The sequence below is a fragment of the Sceloporus occidentalis genome, unplaced genomic scaffold (assembly GCF_023333645.1).
Source record: "Sceloporus occidentalis isolate IW3139 unplaced genomic scaffold, rSceOcc1.0.p SCAF_5, whole genome shotgun sequence".
NCBI lineage: Eukaryota > Metazoa > Chordata > Lepidosauria > Squamata > Phrynosomatidae > Sceloporus > Sceloporus occidentalis.
This window is the reverse complement of record NW_028316985.1, coordinates 167,047,803-167,068,224: the sequence shown is the minus strand read 5'-3', so window position 1 is coordinate 167,068,224 and position 20,422 is coordinate 167,047,803. Positions and strand designations below refer to the sequence as shown.

The 20,422-nt window shown below is 39.9% G+C and overlaps 1 protein-coding gene across 5 annotated transcripts in view; it reads left to right on the top strand.

Annotated features, from left to right (window-relative positions):
- RAP1GDS1 (Rap1 GTPase-GDP dissociation stimulator 1) overlaps positions 1–20,422 on the top strand; it is a 117,923-nt gene that overhangs the window by 89,057 nt on the left and 8,444 nt on the right. For 4 of the 5 annotated variants that reach the window (XM_089526089.1, XM_089526090.1, XM_089526092.1 and 1 more), the window contains 7 exons: positions 2,994–3,122; positions 7,063–7,188; positions 8,793–8,936; positions 10,110–10,241; positions 11,437–11,571; positions 15,528–15,653; positions 18,333–18,472. In XM_089526089.1, the coding sequence (XP_089382215.1) occupies positions 2,994–3,122; positions 7,063–7,188; positions 8,793–8,936; positions 10,110–10,241; positions 11,437–11,571; positions 15,528–15,653; positions 18,333–18,472 (932 nt within the window). The remainder of the gene's footprint in view (positions 1–2,993; positions 3,123–7,062; positions 7,189–8,792; positions 8,937–10,109; positions 10,242–11,436; positions 11,572–15,527; positions 15,654–18,332; positions 18,473–20,422) is intronic. The other variant, XM_089526091.1, reaches the window with a different exon arrangement.

The following is a 20,422-nucleotide window of genomic DNA, read 5'->3' as shown; positions in this document are numbered from 1 at the left end:
TACATAGACGTAAGTGCAAGATTTTGCAATAAAAGGCCATAGTCCATGACTCTGAAACATTTTAGGGTGTCCGTTGAAATGCATACCAGTGGAGATATGTTGCTGTGAAGGAGTGTAGAAATTTCTGAAGGGAAACATTAATCCTCCCAAGCCACATTGATGCATAGGACAGCCTCACATTCTTACTTTAAAGTAAATAAAAAGTATAGTGGGGCCTGCATGCTATGGCTTTGAGTCAAACATAGGACTCGAACAGACAGGCCAAAATAAAGCTGCTTCGGGTCACCTTGGAGGTATGGTGTTCAAATTATGCATGCGTCCTAAGAGTCCACAAGCTGCATCAAAGCCATGCTGAAACACTCTGGCACAGCTTCTGGCCTCTTAAGATGTATGTGCCATTTAATCAGCATACCTCCAAAGTGACCCAAAAGAGCATTATTTTGGCCTGTCTGTTCAGGCACTTAGTTATGCTTACCATTACAAACTTACCGATTTCTTTGAATTTACTCTCTAGGAGTTACTAAAGTGTATTCAGCAAAGTGTCCAGAAATTTGGACGATCAACAATTTTAAGCATGGAGAACAGCCAGGGATACAAGCTTCCCATGTAGAAGGAAAGACCCAAAGAGAGACTGCAGTGTGGTTATAATGCACATGATACAGAATTCTAATTGCACATTATTTTTGCACTGTGAATACTGTATAATCAGGTCTGCAAAGAGCAGGTTTGGTCCTGGGGGGAGGGGGGATTCAGCCCCACCCCACCCCCAGCAATGGTGGACAACCTAAAAGTCTTTTCTGGGGAATACTCAGTTCACAAGCCATTATTCAGAACTGTGCATGCATGAAATATATATTTTGCTAAGAATTACATTAAAAGATCATTATATTCTGTCCTTTCTATATGGCTAGTAGTATTTTGGTTGATTAGAGTCTATATCAGCCAATAAGTGACATAATTTTGTTTTGTTTTTTCTTTGAAATTTACTGATTTTACTATGAGTGTCATAAACAGTCAACAAAGAATGGTACTACTGAGAAACAAAAAATATATGCAACATAGCTCCCTTCTGGACCACCAGGCCCTGCTAATTTGTACCGTTTCCCCCACTCCTGTTGGCACCTAACTGAAACCATGTTCTACCTCAGTACAGGAACATGGTTAACAGGAGGAATACAGACAATGTGTGCACCATGTTTCTTTTCACACTTAGAATTTCTGCTGGCCCAAGTAGGACTTAAATCTGTATCCAAGCCAGTAATTAAAACAGATTGAGTATCCCTCACAGGGACATAGCCAAGGGGGGGGGGGGTTTCTTGGGGACCAGACCCCCCCTTCCATTAGAAAAATGAATGGTGTGTGCTGCTGTGCCGCCGCACCCAAGCCCCATTTTAATTGTGGCACTTAGTCTGGACCCCCCCCCTTCCTAAAATCCTAGCTACGTCCCTGCCCCTCATCTGGAATTCTGAAATATTAAAAAATCCAAGGAGCCCTAGGCCCTTATCACATGAGGCACTTACTGCACTGGAATCGTGGCCCAAATGTTTCAGAAGCTCAGAGGTGGGATCGCCGGTCGCGCTTCTGAAGCATCGTTGAGGCATTTCACTGTTCTTCCATTGACATATCGTTCGCAGAGCACCCATTTTTTGCATAACGGAAGATCCCATTATTACAAAAATGGTTGCTCCACAAACGATTCATCAATGGAAGAACAGCGGGACGTGCTTCAGTAATGCTTCAGAAGCACGACCGGCAATCCCACCACCTCGCTTCTGAAGCATTTGGGCCACAATTCCAGTGCGTTAAGTGCCTTGTGTGATAAGATCCCTAGTGCCACAGTGGTTAAATGATGGTACTGCAGCCACAACGTTGTGAGTTTGATCCTAGAGGAGGGCTCCTAGGTCCACTCAGCCTTCCATCCTTTCATAGGTCGGTAAAATGAGTACCCAGCTTGTTGGTGGCAGTTGGCTTACACCTTGTAAACCAGTTAGGAAGTGCTAGTTCACTTATAAGTGCTATAAACCACTTAGGAAGTGTTGCTGTTGTTATTTTTCATGGGTGGCTGAGATATTGATACCTTTGCTTTCTGATGGTTCAGTGCACACAAATTTTGTTTCATGCACAAAATTATTTTCAAAAAATTATGTATAAAATTACCTTCAGACTATATGTATAAGGTGTATATGAAACAAATGAATTCTATTTTTAGACTTGGTTCCCATCTCCAAAATACCTTATTATGTGTATGCAAATATTCCAAAATCTGATAAACTCCAAAGTCCAAAACATTTCTGGTCTCAAGCATTGTGGATAAGGAAGACTCAATCTGTACTGTAATTAACATAACCTGACCTTTAGAGGTTCTACAGATCCACTTCAGTCAGAGTAGTCCCTAGATATGTTTTTTGATCATAACTCTCATAATCCCTCTCCACTGGCTGTTGTAACAAGAGTTGTGCTGGCAGGGGATTAAAGAGCAAAAGCATCCAGAGAGACACATTTGCTCACATCTGCATTACATACACACAGGCCTTGCTTTCCTGATTATTAATAAAGCTAGAAATCATATACCTTTAACAGCTGTTTAAACAGTTTTAGCAGCAATTCCAGGTAACTGAAGACTGCAGTTATGTGAAGAATGTCTCAGGTACCTTGGCAAACTACAGTTTCCAAAACATTTTGGAGAAAAAAATTGATAGCAAAAATAACTAACACAATTTTATTGTGTTTGCAATCTGAGAGGCGATTCCACTCATGCGCTAGACCATACATGTATTTCTTTCCCATGATAGGTTTGAATGCTAAGCAGACAACAAAAGAACAAGGAAGAGGAATCCTTTTTACTGTGTAGCTTTAGTTGCCTGCAGACTATTTTATAGATATTGGACAAAGACTAAGAAAATTAAGATGACACTTCAAATAACTACTAACATAAATATCTTTTTCTTTGTGTGTGTGTGTGTGTGTATGTGTGTGTGTATCTCTGTGTTTAGATACCCTACAGTCTCAGCTCATCAATATGGGAGTTATCCCTACGTTAGTGAAATTGTTGGGCATTCATTGCCAAAATTCGGCTTTGACTGAAATGTGCCTTGTTGCATTTGGGAACTTAGCAGAACTTGGTAAGTCCAAACCTTTTCTCTTTATTTACCAATTGTATATTGGCCGGAATCCTGTATGTCGTTTCATGCAACATAAATTTGGATACACTTAATTAAACAGCAGAGAAACTAAGAAACTGGGTTACTGAATTGTGTAATCAGTGTGTATTGGGAGTGCACCTGAACCCCCTCATTGGTGTTCCGTTGTGGATTGGTCCCTTTGTCAGCACTGCTATGTAGCTGGGAAGCAGCAGCCCACTACTGAATACAGATGCTACTCATCTTTGTAATTCTATTTCCTGGCCACATTAAGTCTGCTTACAAGCACATAATGTGCCAACAGGATTCTAGCCATTGTTCTTACTTACTGTCTGTGGTAAGTTTTCAAATAGGAAAAATGCTGGAATTACCCCCATCCCTATCCCCCTGTCTAGTTTCTCCCCTTTGGCCTAAAAGTGCCTTTTGAACTGGGATATTCTGGGAACTGAGTCCAAAAAAATAATACTTCCAACCTCTTGTTAACACTACACCTATTTGATACCAGGAAAAGGCTTAAGAGGACTTTTCAGATATGTAAGATGTAGAGCAGCCATCACAAGTAGCTCAACATTTGACACCACAGCTAAGTTTGAGAGAAAATGAGAACGAAGGGGGAAATAATAGTAACTTCAATATAATTCAGAATTTCTTCTCAGACACTTTAGAGCTGAGTATAACCAGGCAGCTGTTCCCTTGTCAGTTTCCCACTAATCACTTCTCTCCAGGATGAAGAAGATCCATTGGGGAACACCCTTTGGGTTTGGTTGGTCAATCAATTACAAATCCACTTAATAGTTGCATTGCCTAGCTCACAGTTTACTAGCTTATTTGCAAGAATATAACAAGAGACCTTGTTGAAGGTATTACTGAAATCAATATACGCTCCATCCACAGCATTCCCTTCATCTACCAAGCTTGTAACTCTTTCAAAAAAAGAGACAAGGTTAGTCTGGCATGATGTGTATTTGAGAAAACCATGTTAACTTTTAATAATAATAATAATTTATTATTATTATTATTATTATTATTATTTGTATTTTCCCGCCTCTCCCTGCGGATCAAGGCGGGATTACATCAACAAACCAACACAGTACAGATATAAAATGCAATCAATAAAAAACTGACATTATTATTAATTCAATAAAATAGCTAAAACATCTATTTTACAGTGATTACAGCATTCTTTTCTAAGTGCTCCAAAAGCTTTTCTGATATTGATGTCAGGCTGACTAGGAGGTAATCATTTGGGTTCTCTTTTTCCCGCCTCTTTTTGAAGGTGGGGGCAACATTTGCCCTCCTCAATGTTGAGACTTCTCCTGTTCTCCAAAAATTCTCAAAGATTATTGCCAGTGGTTCTGAGTTTACTGCTGCCAGTTTTTTTAATAGCCTTGGATATACTTTATCTGGCCCTATAGACTTAAATTCATTTAGAGAAACCTGGTAGTCTTGTACCTAATCTGTGCTTCATTTCTCCTACTGCAAAGAAGGTGTTGAGTCGTTCTACATTTTCTTTGTCTCTTGTTATCATTTTTTCATCTTCTCCATGCAGTGGCCCTGCCATTACCTTGTTCTTTCTCTTGCTACAGAAATAAGAAGCCCTTCAAAAGAAGCCCTTTTAATTGTTTTTAGCCTCTTTAGCAAGCCTGAGCTTCAGCTTTTTTGATGTTCTCCTTATATATGCTGGCTATTAGTTCAAATTCCTCTTTGGTGTTTTCCCTCCTTTTCCATTTCTTGTACATGTCCCTTTTAAATCTTTGTTCATTTGAAAGTTCTTCAGTCATATATTCGATTTTCTTTAGACAGAAAGAAACTCCCTAGTGCATTTCTGTGCTAGCAGCAGACTCCTCCAGGAACAGTATGTTACATTATTCTTAAAGCTGGAGCCAAGAGAGAAAAGTCATAGTTATAAATCTACAAAAACACTTAATGTTAAATAGAGGGTGAATTTCTTTTCATCACTAGGAATGAGATACAGATTTGATTCATAACCCTGACTCCCACCACTTTTTGTTGTGCATCTGTACCTAAATGACACAAGTGACAGGAAAATTATTGCATAATTAAAGTGGATAGATACCACTGCAGATGTAACCAGATAAATTTCGCTTTTTAATCTCCGTATGATCAAAATTAGCCCCATCTGCTTGGAACTGCTCTTAGAACACCTGTGTGCTTCTCCTCCCCTTCAGTGGCAACACGTGGCTCCCATGTTAGCAGAACTTAGTCTGACTTTTAGTGAGCTATCCAGAGTGCTAAGTTCTCCCCCCCCCAAAAAAAAAAAATAGGGCCATCATGTATAGGATCCACCACTTCCCACTGTCTTCCATAGAATCGTAGAATTGAAAGAGACCACAAGGGCCATCCAGGCCAGCATTCTGTTATGCAGGAATACACAATCAAGATCCATCTTGTTCTGAAGACTTTCCACATCCTCAGTGCATATCTGTGGTTAAGCCCATGCAGCTGAGACGCACATACACACAATGGCCAGAATCCTGTCACTGTGTTATGCCTGCATAACTTCTTCTATGGAAGGAGTTGTGTGATGCAATCAATGTATAACTCCACATGTAGAGACTTATGCAACATCACCCTGATGTAGGATCTCAGCCTTTGCCCCCTGCTTCCTCCACATTCACTTCTTTCCCCCTTTCTATTGCTTCCTCTTTGTTGAAGTTTAGATTGTAAGCTCTATGGGGCAGAGACCTGTCCTCTTTTACTCTGTAAAGCAGGAGAAGGCAATCTACTGACCCTTCAGAGGTTACTGAACTCCAGCTCACAACAGCCATGAGCCAGGTTAATTAGGGATCATGGGGACTGTAGTTCAGCAACATGTGAAAACTTATATGCTCACTGAAGTTTCTTCATAAATTGTGCTAATTAATAACAATAAAAATGTACAGTTGTCCCTTCCGATTTACGGGGGATCTGTTCCAGACCCATCCAGCCCCACGAATTGGAAAAAACGCAAATATTGGAACCCCATTGTTTTTAATGGCTGCAAGTGCATGCCATTTGGTCCCTCCTGTCTTCCCATCCATGGAAATTAAAAAACGTGAACGGCAAATCAGTGAATCCAGAGTATCATAATTAAGATACCTTCCTTCTTTGGAGCATGTATTACTTATATCCTTTTCTATTCTGTCCTCACCTTTTGTCTGGGCCAGAGATGGGAACCATGTGTCGCTCTGGATGTTGGTTGACTGCAGCTCCCAGCATTCCTCACGACTTACTGCACTGGTTAGGGCTCTTGCAGCCCACCAATATCTGGAGGGCAACTTGAATCCCACCCTTGGTCTAAATGTTAAACATTTCAAATTAATTAGTTGCACCAGTACATGTATCGCTGGATTGCCCCCTTAAAATGTGATGGGTCAACAAACCTAATATTGTATCTGCTTTTTAAAAGCCAAGAAGCAAAGCAGTTCTACTTCAGGGTACCCAGAAAAGACACTAAACATGTGAATTCAGCTGTTTTGAAACACCGAAACAAATTCTACCAGCATGCAGCCATGTAAATGTCAAAGCACTGGGTCTGACCTTTAATCTCTTCAATCAGAAACCTGGTGCACTTGGTGGGTAATTTTTCTTGTTTGTCTGAGGGTAGCTGAAGGCTTAATTTATATGTTAGTAATTGCACAGTTGCTATGGATACATTCACATTCCACTGGTGCAAATTTTTAACAGCTTATGAACATAATTAATAATTCAGGTCATCCCATTTATCTTAAAAGTCCAAGATGTTTTTCTTTTCATTTAGTGACAGGCTTAAGTACTGGAGTGTATTTTTCCTGTCTGTGAAGACTGTTTAGCTCTATTAATCACAGCACCAAGTAACCTCCTAATAAACTGAAGAGAAAACAGTTCTGCCATTTGATTCTGTTTTTCTGTGCACTTAGCTCTCTCTTCTTTCATTTCACAGAATCAAGCAAAGAGCAGTTCGCCTACACAAACATTGCCGAAGAGCTTGTGAAATTGTTCAAAAAGCAGATAGAACATGACAAGAAGGAGATGATTTTTGAGGTTCTGGCCCCTTTGGCAGAAAATGGTGAGATCCCAGTGATGCTTTTCTGACAGGAAGCAGGAAGTCTGACAGCAAGATAAACCAGAGCTCTTTTTAATGAAGTTGACTGAATGGGAACCATGATTTAGCCTATCTTTATTCAGGGAATTCATACGTATAAATGATAGAATGGCAAGCTCAGGGGGCAAATGTCCCATCCTTGGGACTTCCACTTCCAGTCTTGGGGGGCAAAATGGAGCATGGAGCAGCAGTTTGCAAATTTAGTTCTCCAGGAGTGCCAGTTCTCTTTATTATGTATGTCCATTTTTCCCCCCAGTGAGGGTGTTTGCTGGGATCCAGACGGCCACAAAATGGGCTTTGGGCCACATGATTCCAAACCCAAGTGTCAATGTTTAAATCAGTTTTGTTTACAATAAGACGAGTAAGGAAAAGATTCATAACATTCTGAGTGTGATGGAAATAGTTTGACTATATTCACAAATGCTACAAGTCCTATTCAGGCATTCCAAAATCTAAATAGGGTAAATGTCTGGGGAGCAGAAGTGCTCCATTTCTTCCCGTTCTGCTGTTATTTGTACAGCAACTTCTACAGCAGACTGTACTCTTCAGAGCATCACCCACCACATGTACAGTGGGACCTTGGTATCCACTGGGATTTGGTTCCAAGACCTCCCGTGGATACCAAAATCTGTGGATGTTTAAATCCCATTAAATCCAATGGCATAGCAAAACGGTGCCCCTTATATAAAATGGCAAAATCAAGGTTTGCTTTATTGGAATTTGTATATTTTTAAAATATTTTCAAGCCATGGATGGTTGAATGCATGGATATGAAAGATTGAAAGAAAGTAGAATGGAGGAGAGATGAACTACCATATTCTTGCTCTGTCGTTTTGCTCTTGAAGTCAACTTCTTCTGGCCTGACCTTTCCAAAACTGACAGAAACATCATTCAACCATGCTCTAACCATTGGTAGAATTGACCTCCTTTTCGCCATGCCACTGATACCTGGTGTCATATCCATATACTGTTATGATTATCCTGAAAACTGTTCATAAATGACAGTGAGCCAAATAAATATTGAATACACACCACAAATTATTTGCTCTGTCCTAAACCCAGTTGTTATTCCCAACTAAATTCGACCTATAGAAACAGGGAAAATTTGGTAAGTAAACATTTGTGCAAGTTCTATCAATTCCTTGGGTCTGTTCTACTTGAACTAAGATTTTAATCTAGGTCTGTAGATTTATTTGTTTTTTATTTGCCATTCAATATTTATCTCTGCAGAAAATGCAGAGTGGGCATCTATTGCTATTTGTGTCATCCTTAACTATTACTTGTTTTGCTTTTTTGGGGGAAATGTTATAAAAACATTGCCAGAAACCTTAAATAGATGCAACAAAAATCTGTAGCCGTTTGAGAGTGGGATTTGAGCATATCTTCAGTGCCTAAGTGACTACAGGTTGATGCAGATGCCTAAACAGCTTCCATATATGAAGGCATTATGTCTTTGACAACATATATCATTCCTGTTACTTTATTCCACTGGTTTTGTTACACTGTATTGGGCCTTAAAAATATTTAAACCCATGGACCAATTATATTTGTTTATTTTCAAAATCCAGATATTATTAAATTGCAGCTGGTTGAAGCAGGCCTTGTTGAGTGTCTACTGGAGATAGTCCAAAAGACTGTAGACAGCGACAAAGAAGATGACATTGCTGAGCTTAAAACTGCCTCTGATCTTATGGTTCTACTACTGCTAGGAGGTAAGTCTTGAGGTGAAATTACCCTACAGTATATCAGAGGATTATACAGTCGGCCCTCCTTATAGGTGAGCTTGCCTTACGTGGCTTTGAGCTCACGCGGAAGGCAAGCCCAGGCAGAAATAATGGGTCGCATACTTGTGCCACACGCCCTGTGTGCCACCGCGAGCATACGCTCTTTTCCCCATACGCGGGGGAGGGGCGAAATGGATCCCCCGTGTATGGGGAGGGCAGACTGTAATGCTATCATTGACCCATCAGAACAACTACTTGTTTAGGTTTATGGTAGTAGTGGGCCTTCAAGTCTTTTCCAGTTTATGGCAACCCTAAGGCAAATCTACCATGAGGTTTTCTTGGCAAGATTTGTTCAGAAGGGGTTTGCCTCTGCCTTCCTGAGAGAGTGTGACTTAGCCAAGGTCACCCACTGGCTGAGCCATAGTCTCCAGGGTTGTAGTCCCACCCTCAAACCACTGTGTTTTGCTGGCTCTCCAGTGTAAATGTACATCCTGCCTTTTCCTAAAATGAGTGCTCAAGGCAGGTGAACGGTAGAGTAAAAACAATGCAAAAGTTACAATTAAAACCCTGAGACGCATCAGATGAAAACAAATTCCATAGAATACATAGAATAAAATGTATAAACCTACTGCAGTGGCAAATGAGTTCAGATACCTCAAGCCTCTTCGGGGGGGGGGGGGGGGGGGGTCTTTCCATTTTGATATTATCTTGATAGCCATTACATTCCAGTCTGAGGCTTAAATTGTCTGAACTCCAGTTAGCAGAAAGATGGGAAAATCTACTTAAAGTTTTCACCTAAAATTTATTTTTCTTTCTGAAGACAAATGTAGATGGGTTGTGATGACCAAACCTGCTTATTTTATTTGCATGTTGAATACGTACTTACATGTGCTGTTAGCTAAATGAGTATAGTGTAGCCGTATGAAGCATGACAAAGGGAATAGTTTAGGGCCACATACTTTGCACAAAATCTTCATCAAATCAAAATAGCAGGACTAGGGTTCTCCCTGAGATGTTGGAGAGTTACCAACAGCAGTAGAGATGAGCTGGACTAGATGGATCAGGGAGTTGACCTGGTATAAAGCAGATTCATAGGTTCTTATTTTTCTCATTTTGTCTGAATGTGCTCCTCTGTCTTCCCCCCCCCCCCTTCACTTCCAGATGAATCAATGCAAAAATTATTTGAAGGAGGAAAAGGCAGTGTGTTCCAAAGGGTGCTTTTATGGATCCCTTCCAACAGTCATCAGCTACAGCTTGCAGGAGCACTGGCAATTGCAAATTTTGCTAGAAATGGTGAGAATCATCAGGGTTAACATTTCAGCAGATTGCTGACACTAAAGTTAAATAGCATTTGTGCTGTGACTGTATTATTTATGTTTACAATGCATTTTAGACTGAGAGTTATAAACAGCTGAACACAGACCTGACTTCTGGAAAAAATATTTTTGGGAATTTAAAATACAGGCACGTTGTTAAACGTCAATATTTTTCAAATAAATGTTATGATATGAGGCAATGGTTTCCCCATGGTGCAGTGAAAGAGAAAGGAGTGGGTGAAAACCCATTTTCATCTGGAAATATTGCTTTTAGAACATTTCCTTTTAAATATACCTTAAGGTCTAAAGATCAATGGGAAGATTTTCACTAAAGGAAAGTGCTTTTTAAAAGCAAATTTTGCAGAACCGCATATGATATGGGTGGATCCAGCAATATATTCTTTTTTGGTCTGGATGTATTGCAAGGTATTAATTTTATATTACAAATATCCTTTACATTTGTAGATGCTTATTTACTTTTCGATTATACTCCTGTAATTTGGACCTTAATTGTTGGCCATCATGGTTGGGTCCTGTGTCCCTTATTGTAGGGAAAGGACATGCCTCAAAAGACAAATACTCCTTATCTGTTGGTCAATGATCACAGGATCTTATTGTTTTAACTCAAGATGAATATATGTTTTTAGAGATGCCAGCCCTAATCAGACTGGGGTGGGTGGGACATTTATAAGCTAATATTAATGTATATGCCAACTGGATGACTATATTCTATGTACTTCCTCCCTCTTTGGAAGGATATTTACAAATTCTCATGGGCTCCAAGGTAGGTGTATGTAAGGTTTTATGATGTTCTAGTTGTATTTTAAATGATTAATTGGGGTTGCAGAAGTTCTGTTGGTGATCTTGGCATCTGAAATAAAGGGAGACACCTAGGTGTTTAACACAGGCTGTATCCACATGCAGAAATAATCCAGTTTGAAACCGCATTAACTGCCCTGGCTCAATGCTATGGAATTCTGGGAATTGTAGTTTATTGTGACACCAAAGCTCTCTGAAAAAGAAAGCTTAATGCCTCCCAAAACTACAGTTTCTGGAATTCCCTAGCACTGGACCATGGCAGTTAAAGTGGTGTCAAAGTGCATTATTTCTATGGTGCAGACAGCCCCACAAAAAGCATTTTATTCATGTTACAATATATTGATCTTACACAGATGGAAACTGCATCCATATGGTGGATAATGGAATTGTTCAGAAACTCATGGACTTACTGGATAGACATGTGGAGGATGGGAATGTCACAGTACAGCATGCAGCACTGAGTGCCCTCCGAAACCTTGCTATCCCTGGTAAGCAATTAAGCATTTTACTAAATATGTAAAATTCCAAGAGAAGAAAGATCTGTCTTTGGTGGTGAAATTCTTCCTCTACCAAATTGAGTTGCTTCATGTATGCCATTAAGAAACATTACAGAACTGGAAAGCACATATTCACAGTGACAGAATGAAAGGACACAAGTCCCACTTGCTATACATTGGACAAAACCTTTTATTTCTTAAAAAGCCCAACATGTTTTAGCCTTATCACCAATTGACCTTCTTCAAATACTCAAAGGCCCACTTCTATAGAGAGTGCAGACTGGAACTCCAGAAATTTCTGACAATTAAATAGACCCTGAAGAGGACCAATTGGTGATAAGGCTGGAATGCATTGTTGTTGTTGTTGTTGTTGTTGTTGTTGTTGTTGTTGTTGTTCTTAATAATAAATAAAAGGTTTTTCACTATTGTATAGCACATGGGACTTTGTCTCCTTTCATTCTTCCATTAAGAAATTCTTTACATATTTATGCAGAAGAAAGTCATGCAATGTTCATGGAGCTTGGTCCCTCCCTAATAGTTCTATTTGCAGTCATAGTCAGTGGCGTCACTTGGAGGGGGGGGGGGGGGTGCAGACTGCACTGGCTGACAACCAAAAGAGGGGTGAGGAGTGACACCCAGTTGGGCCTTCCAGAGGAGCACATATGTGCCCTTGCTGGCTGCTCCAGTCCCAGGTTTCCTGCAAAGGAGAAAGCCTGGGCAGGAGTGTACCCTTTTGCCCTCCCAGCAACCCCCCCCCCCCACACACACACATCGGGTGACACCTGGCATTAGGACGCCACTGACCATAGTCACAGTGTGGCTACAATCATGTATGGATCAACATAGCATCGTAGGTTTTCGTGTGATCTTTATACCCCCCCCCCCCCCCCCCCCATGTATCATAAAGCCTCTAAAACCCAACCTTCCACACAGTCATTTTTATGAGAAGTGGGAAGGATCACAGAAGCATCTGGCTACATCCCCATAGTCAGGAGCAAAATGATTACAGCAGTGCTGAGACCTCCAGAGGACCATGGCAGATCTCAGTGCTGATGTCATCATTTAATATCTGACTATGGAGAGACACTTCTGCAATCCTGCATGACCCCACAAAACACAGAATGACTGTTCAGAAACTGTTCAGCCTTGGCTGGTGTGGAGGGACAAAAGGAATACCAACCCTTGCAGTACCCAGAGAAGAATGCTAGCCTCTGTTTGCAAACTTCAACCAGTTTCCTAAAAAGAAAAAAAAAAAGAACAATGTAGTAGATGTTTTGTGATTGATCTTTTAAATGAGCCATAAATTCTAGCCATGTCACTATCTATCTATCTATCTATCTATCTATCTATCTATCTATCTATCTATCTATCTATCTATCTATCTACCCCCCATTTGTTATAGTTTCCAGAGGTCTTCAAAGTAGCTTACAAAAGATTCTTGAAATAAAATGAACATCTTCCTGCAATTCTGCAGCTGGGATGAAAGAGCAATCGTTGCCCTCCCTGATCTCCAGAATATGTTGGAGACAGTTGCCTTTTTTCTGATAGGAAATTTCAGGGGAGAAGCAAAGCCTGATGACTTCTCTGGAGAGTTTGTAGTAGCCAATTGAGTAGAATTACTTAATCAGCTGCTAAAATGATAACCAAACTCCAGCAGATACCAAAGACACACTGTATTAGGGGGAAAATTTAAGGACACTTAGGGCACTAGGCATATTAGAAAATTGTTCATTCAAATTATTATTCTCCTGCCTCATTTCATTGATATATTTTCCCAAAATACCAAGATACTAAGAAGAAGCACAAATGCAATATTAAAATGTGATTTAGTGAATTGGGATACAGTTTAGTGAATCCTTTTTTAAAATTAAATAATGCATACGCTTCTAAGCTAGGGAATCTCTTGTCGGAACAAGCAACATCTTGTTAGTCCATATTCTAAATGCCAGTTAACTTCTCGCTTTTAATTAAAATGTATTATGGAGCGAAGTCTGTCTCCTGCTTCACACATGGGGGGTGGAGAGCCTCACGGGTTGGAACAGGCGTAATTGCCATATTCGTAGAGTGGAAAAGAGCTCTCAGAAGACTGAACAAAAAACACAGATTCTTCACAGTGTTATAGGCAAGTGTTTGCAAGGTGATTTGTTCATTATTCATTTCAGCACAGAGCTGGCTCATACATTCACCCCATTGTGCAGGTGCTGTATGTGCTGATGTGCAGGCTGAGCCTTTGGCTTATGTGCTTGCTCAGTCTCTACTACAAGGGTGGGAATGGTGTGGTCAAGAAGCCATAGGTGCCCCAGGAGCTTCTTTGCATCATCATCCCAGCCTTGTAAGCCAGTCTCTCCCAAAGGGTTTAAAAAAAACAACTCGGGCAAAAATGATCAAATGGTAAATTTAATTTACTTCCCTTTCCTGAGGAAGAAAATACATTCAAAAATCTGGAATTCAAAACCAGGGGTTCTTTCACACAGCACAATTCTGTCACTGTGGTTCCAGTGGTTCCACTTTTAGCTGCCATGCCACTATCCTGTGGATTCCTGGGATTTGCCATTTAGCCTGAGGCATTTAAAACGCTTCGCCAGAGAACTCTATTACCTCTACGAACTACAAATCTCAGAATTCCATGGGAAGCAGCCATGTGAATTAAAGTAGAATCATATTGCTATTGTGGCTTCATTCATTCATATTTATTTTTATCCCGCTTTTCTCCCAAGATTGGGACCCAAAGCAACTATATGAAAGGGTCTGTCACAGTAGCAATTAGAGCTAAATTCAGGCAGGTTCAAGAGAAGTCATAATCTGTTAATCCAAAAATTGCAGGGTTTCAACACCGCTAGCCCTGGATCTGCTGCACCACTGCATGAGAAATGTGTGAAATAGTTAGACCAAAGAAGTCTAACTAACTCCCCCTTGCCTGCATTTATTCAATAATGACATTTATATGAGGAATGTTCTGTGGATGTGCCCCAAAGTTTTGCATCCTGTAGAAAAGATGTATTTAAAGGTGGGGTTATTCCAGAACTCACAAATCTGTAAAATAAAAACTGAGCCAGGAAACAAGAAGGCAGATTAGGACCGAGTGTGCATACATACATCTGCATGGGTGGGCAAGCGCTTCATGCCTGTACGTTGCTTCAGCATACAGTGAAAATGTTTCTGCACAAACTGATTCAGTGATACCGCTTGGCATCTCTGTATAAGGAAAAGCAATGTGATCCACAAATACTAAGGATGGCAACTTGGGTTTAAGATATGTATGGGTTATATTTTTATTTTATTTTTCTCACTTTTGTCCCTTTCCTTTTTACATTTTCAAAATTTTACAAATTATTTCTTAATTAAATTTGGAAATGTATAATAGGGATACATAAGAAAGTTCTCAATTACACACATAGTGTTCCAATACAACAAAGCAGAAAAATGAAAACACAAGTAAAGGGGGGAAAACAACCATGTTAACAATGTGTTTCTATAAAAGCTGACCAAATATCCAATTATAAGTCCATTTGTAGATTTTATCCATGCATGATTCTTTCAAATGTTGCTAGTATTGTTATATCTTCTATCCACTGAATCAAAGGTGGGGGAAAGTTATCTTTCTCTTTTGCCTTTAAACAGGACACATATTAGCTCTTTTTAAAAATATTCTATGTAATGTATAATGACATTTCCCCATTAAAGTTTCCTTTTCTCATTACTGCCCCATCCAGCTTTCCCACTACCAGTTCAGGGCAGAATACAGTGGAAAGGATAAAATGACACCCATTATTCTTTTTTCTGGGCATCTTTTCCAAATTTCATATGGTCAAATATCCATAATTTGTTTTCAAGGATCTTTGGAAAAGGATGTTTAAGACTTGCCTCAAAAGTAAGCTTCTTTGTGCAAGGTAAATGTATCATCTCTGCAGTCTTTGTGAAGTAACATCTGTTCTTTATTCATGCAGTTGTAAATAAGGCGAAGATGCTGTCAGCTGGTGTGGCAGAAGCAGTATTGAAATTTCTCAAATCTGAGATGCCCCCTGTTCAGTTCAAACTGCTAGGGACATTGAGAATGTTAATAGATGCACAAGGTAAAAATAAACTGCTCTCTGTATTAAATGATACTGCCTTTGTTCAGTCCTTCATCTGCTGTTAAGTTTCTTATGGAAGGGGGGAAAGATTCAAAGAAAATCTTTCAAATAAATCAAGTGTATATGTAAAGTGAAAGCTGTGAACTGCTTTCTTAAAGATCTGGAATTCTGTCTAGCATCTTAAATGCGAGTTAAAACACATAATTTACTTGTATACTAGAATCTGCTTCAACCATTTCTGTGAATGTATTCTGTGAAATACATTCATGAATGTATTTCATATCAATCTCTTTGGTGGTTGAATAACTTACAGCAATTTTTCCTCACTGAGAGAATTCTATGGGATGGGCTATATTTGTGCCCAAGATATCATACTACTTTTTATTGTTTCTTTTTCCATTTTTGTTTTTAGTAGGTATTTACTAAAGGGAAATAGTATGTAGATGGAAGGTAATAGCAGGTGAGAAAGTAAGAGAGAGATGTTGAAAGGAGGAGAAGGAGGAAAGAATGGGGTACAGAAGTGAGAATAGAGGGAAAGAAAGTGTGTTAGAAGGGGTAGGGAATAAAGGATGAAGAAGGAAAATAAACACATGTTATTAATTTTCATTATTATTATTATTATTATTATCATGAAATTTGCAGTCTATTGAATAGAGTTTGTATATTTGTGTTATTTGTCTTAATAAAAAATAATAAAGACAAATAACCCATACAAGCATACATTTGTCGTTATTATATCTTAAAATGTAATAAAAATATTTAAAAATTAAAAAAAAATACAAGGATTTTTGCAGTCTAATGTTTCTAACCAAAATAAAGAGGGTACAGTTTGGAAACTAGGAGGATGTTTTAGTTCATATGATGCTTCTTAACTACTGTTATTAATGTCTATGTGATACTCTGCAGCCCAAATCCAACTATTAGTTCCAACTAGCACACATCCATCCATGAACTCAGTGACAACTATGTAAATCAACTCTTATGCAAGTTCCATTAACTCAATAGGTCTACTCTTGTGGGGGCTCACAATTGATTTAGGCCTAGATTTTGTGCAAGTTTGTTTGTTTGTTTTTTACAAAGGTTCTGGCTCTCAGTGTTGTTGTTAATTGCAACACTGATAGTGATTTTATGAATGAGAAACTTCTAGGTCAACTTGTTATCAAAAAATCTTCTCAGGTCTTGCAAACTCAGGACCATCACTTCCTTGATTGAGTCTATCCATCTGTAATGCAGTGTTCCTAAACTCTTGGGATTGCAGAGATAATATCTGGAAATAAGAATGCAGAAACAAAAACTTTTAAAGGACCAGAGGTTTAATGGGACATTATATTTGTGAAGTATCAAGAATTTGAAGTTTTTGTGCCAAAAATATGAGAAAATTCAAATTATTTACATTTCAGTACAAGCTATTATGCAGAAAATGCCATGCCACACCACATCTTTATTTGAGTTTGTTAGCTGTAACCCTCAGTTCATCTGTTGCTTGATATGGCCTAAGGGAGGAACAGTAGGTGACCTTCCTTGAAATGATATAATGGTTTCCAGAGGAGACCAGCATTTTTCCTTCAGTCTTCCATCCTTGTTTTTATACTGACTGATCATAAATTAAGGAACATGGCAGTGACCTCCCTGTTTTAAAAACACATAGAGACCAGAATCCTCTATCACGGTATACATTACTCAGCTTTATGCATGCTTAGCTATGTAGCAGAGGCACCAAGAAAGCCTGTTAGTGAATTGTGAAGATGCCTAACAGGATACCAGCAAGAATCTTGCTGCTCATTGCCACTCCCTAGCTAGTGTCCCAATGCACATCAATCCTGTTGTGTGTTGGTCCTAATGTACTTTGGTCACTTTTATAGCTCAGGTACATGGTAATGTACCAGTAGCACTTTACTGCCTATGGACATTATGGATCTGCCCAGTTCTAATTCCTACAGAGGTAGGTCCACTCATGAAATGTCCCAAGAGGATTCTGGCCTTTATTTTTACGTTTTTCTCTGGCCTTGCTCCTTTTCCTTGCTTTGAGCTGCTTTCCTCTTAGCTTAAGACTGCCAGTTGAGCTATTTATCTCTGTTTGGTGTGCACTCTCGAGATCAAATCATAATTTTCTAGGCACAGAGACACTTATTTCTGCACTTTGGCGTCCTGTTTTTAAATAGAACACACTTCTTTTGTGCCATTGAGACACATGAGATGATGGAAGGCGGGGAAAGCTTAGGCCGTTAATAAAGATGTCTGAGAGTTTAGGACATGGATGGAAAAGTATGGCCCATGGAACAGTTGCAGCCCTGAAGCTAAGAATGAGGGGTGTGTTCATAAGTTTACATTAACTACTAACTGATTCATTTGAATGCCTCACATAAGAGTAAGCTGGGCCAGAGCAAAAGTGTGTTGAATTTGAAGGTCAAGGCATGAAACCAGGTTGTGGCTTGCATGGGTTCCTTGGAAAGTAGGGTACCAAGGGATAAAACTCTTTTCTCCACCATAGCACTTCCTAATTACCACCTGACAGTCTCAAAAATGGCTTCTTATGTGCAGTGATTTCTCGGGCTCTTCCATTCTTTAGTTCAGAATCATAACATTTTTCTTTTGCACTTTGTCCCTGCTATTTCCCTAGGGCTAGTTACTTTTTTACCGGCACCCAGATTAATATATCATCTGTTTAATATATCGTAGCAGAAGCTGCTGAACAGCTGGGCAAGAATATGAAGTTGGTTGAAAGGCTGGTGGAATGGTGTGAAGCCAAGGATCACGCGGGAGTAATGGGAGAGTCAAACAGACTACTCTCTGCTCTTATACGACATAGCAAATCAAAAGTAAGTGGCTTGCACAAAAACCTTTGACACTTAAATTTTTACCTTGCTCATGAACCCAACTCCTCGGAAGTAGAATAATGTGTTCCTCATATCATTTCAGTTTGCTTTCAGGCTAGGTTATGGCAATGAAATGGCCTTTGTTGCTCTGATTGACAATCTATTCCATGGGAAAGATTTGGGGGGGGGGGTGTAACTATCCTGCTGATCTTGTTTTTATTTATTTATAGGCCTCCTTTCTCCCAAGATGGGACCCAAGACAGCTTCCAAAAATAGTAAATTAAAATGTTTACAATAAAAAATTAAAAACAATTTAAAATCCATGCATTAAACACCACAGAATCATTCACAGGCCGTACAAAATTTAAAAACACACCCACACCCACAAACCGCATCATCTGGGATCTCTCATCAGCTTCTGACACCATTGAACATGATATCTTACTGGACTGGCTGTATGGGATAGGAGTAGGAGGAACTGTTCTACAGTGGTTCTCCTCCTACCTGGAGGACCAGTTCCAAAGAGTAGCACTAGGGAGATTCCCTTAAACCCCATGGCGACTAAACTGTGGGATGCCCTAGGTTCCATCCCCAGTGCTGTTCAATGTCTTCCTGAAGCCATTGAAGGTAGTCATAAAGTGGCTTGGAATGGGGTGCCATCAATAAGCTGATGACACTGAGCTCTATTTCTATTTGTCATTTGAAGCAATTGAGTCTATGCAGGTGCTGGACTAATGCCTGGATGCTGTAATGGGGGCTGGAAGAGGACCAATAAACTGAATTTGAATTTCAGTAAGATGGAAGCTCTGTGGATTAGTGGTTCTCAGGTCAGGAACTGGGCAAAGAGCCTGTTCTGGTTGGGGCCAAACTCTCCCTGAATGTACATAGCTTGGGAATGATCCTTGGGCCTCACTGTCACTGGAGTGCTTGGTGCCAGCTTCAACTGGTGCACCTTCTAGCCTTTCCTGGGTAGATAACCTAGTCACAGTAGTAGTGGGGCTGCCCTTGAAGAAGACCGAGAAGCGGCAGGTAGTGCAAAATACAGTAGCTCAACTGATGATTGGAACATCATACAGGCAACATGTAGTGCCAATATTAAAAGAATTGCACTGGCTGCCAATGCATTCCCCATCTGAATTCAAGGTGCTTGTGAAGACATTTAAAGCCCTAAATGGCTTGCAACCTCAGTCCTTGAGGGAGTGCCTCTCCCTAGCTAGAGGGAAGGAACATCAGGGGGATTGTGGAAATACCTACTATTTAAGAGGCTTGGTTTCTAAGCCTTGTGGAAAATGTTGGTTAGCACCTGCAAATCCCTAAATGACTTTGGGCAAGGCTGTTTTGAAATACTGCTCATCCTGCCGGTTAGTTGAAAAATCCTCAGAGGTTCTGCTTTCCAGCACAGTCACCTTGCTTACAACTGCAGTTCTCAAAACATGCTTTTAACATGATAGATGTGATCCATGCTATCTGTCCAGAACCAAACAAAACCAGTCATCTGCTGGGACAGAGAGAGGGGAGCTTGAAACTGAATCCTTCATCTGCCAACCTCTTCTCTTCCTGGCATAAATGGCGAACAACATTATTAGAGCTGACATCGATGTCTGCAGGCTAGGCAGTGTTTATGCAGTACTAGAACAGCAGTGGTGCAACACTGAGTGATAAATGTTAGTGCCTCCCCTTATCTTTCCATAAAGATATTATTTTTCTGCATCCCCCCCCCCCCGAATCAATCATAGAATCCTCATGTTTAAACCTACCCCATGTCTGGGACTAAATTTTCATAGCATATTGCAGCTATAGTTTGCTCCTCTTTACATCCAGATTCCAGATTTCTGTTTGCCTTGTGTCTTTCTTTGTATGCAAAACGTCACCAAATATGTCTTTGGAACAAACTCTTTGGAACTATTTTAGGCACGTTCCATTTTAATGAGTTTTGGCTTGTGGCTTGAAGAA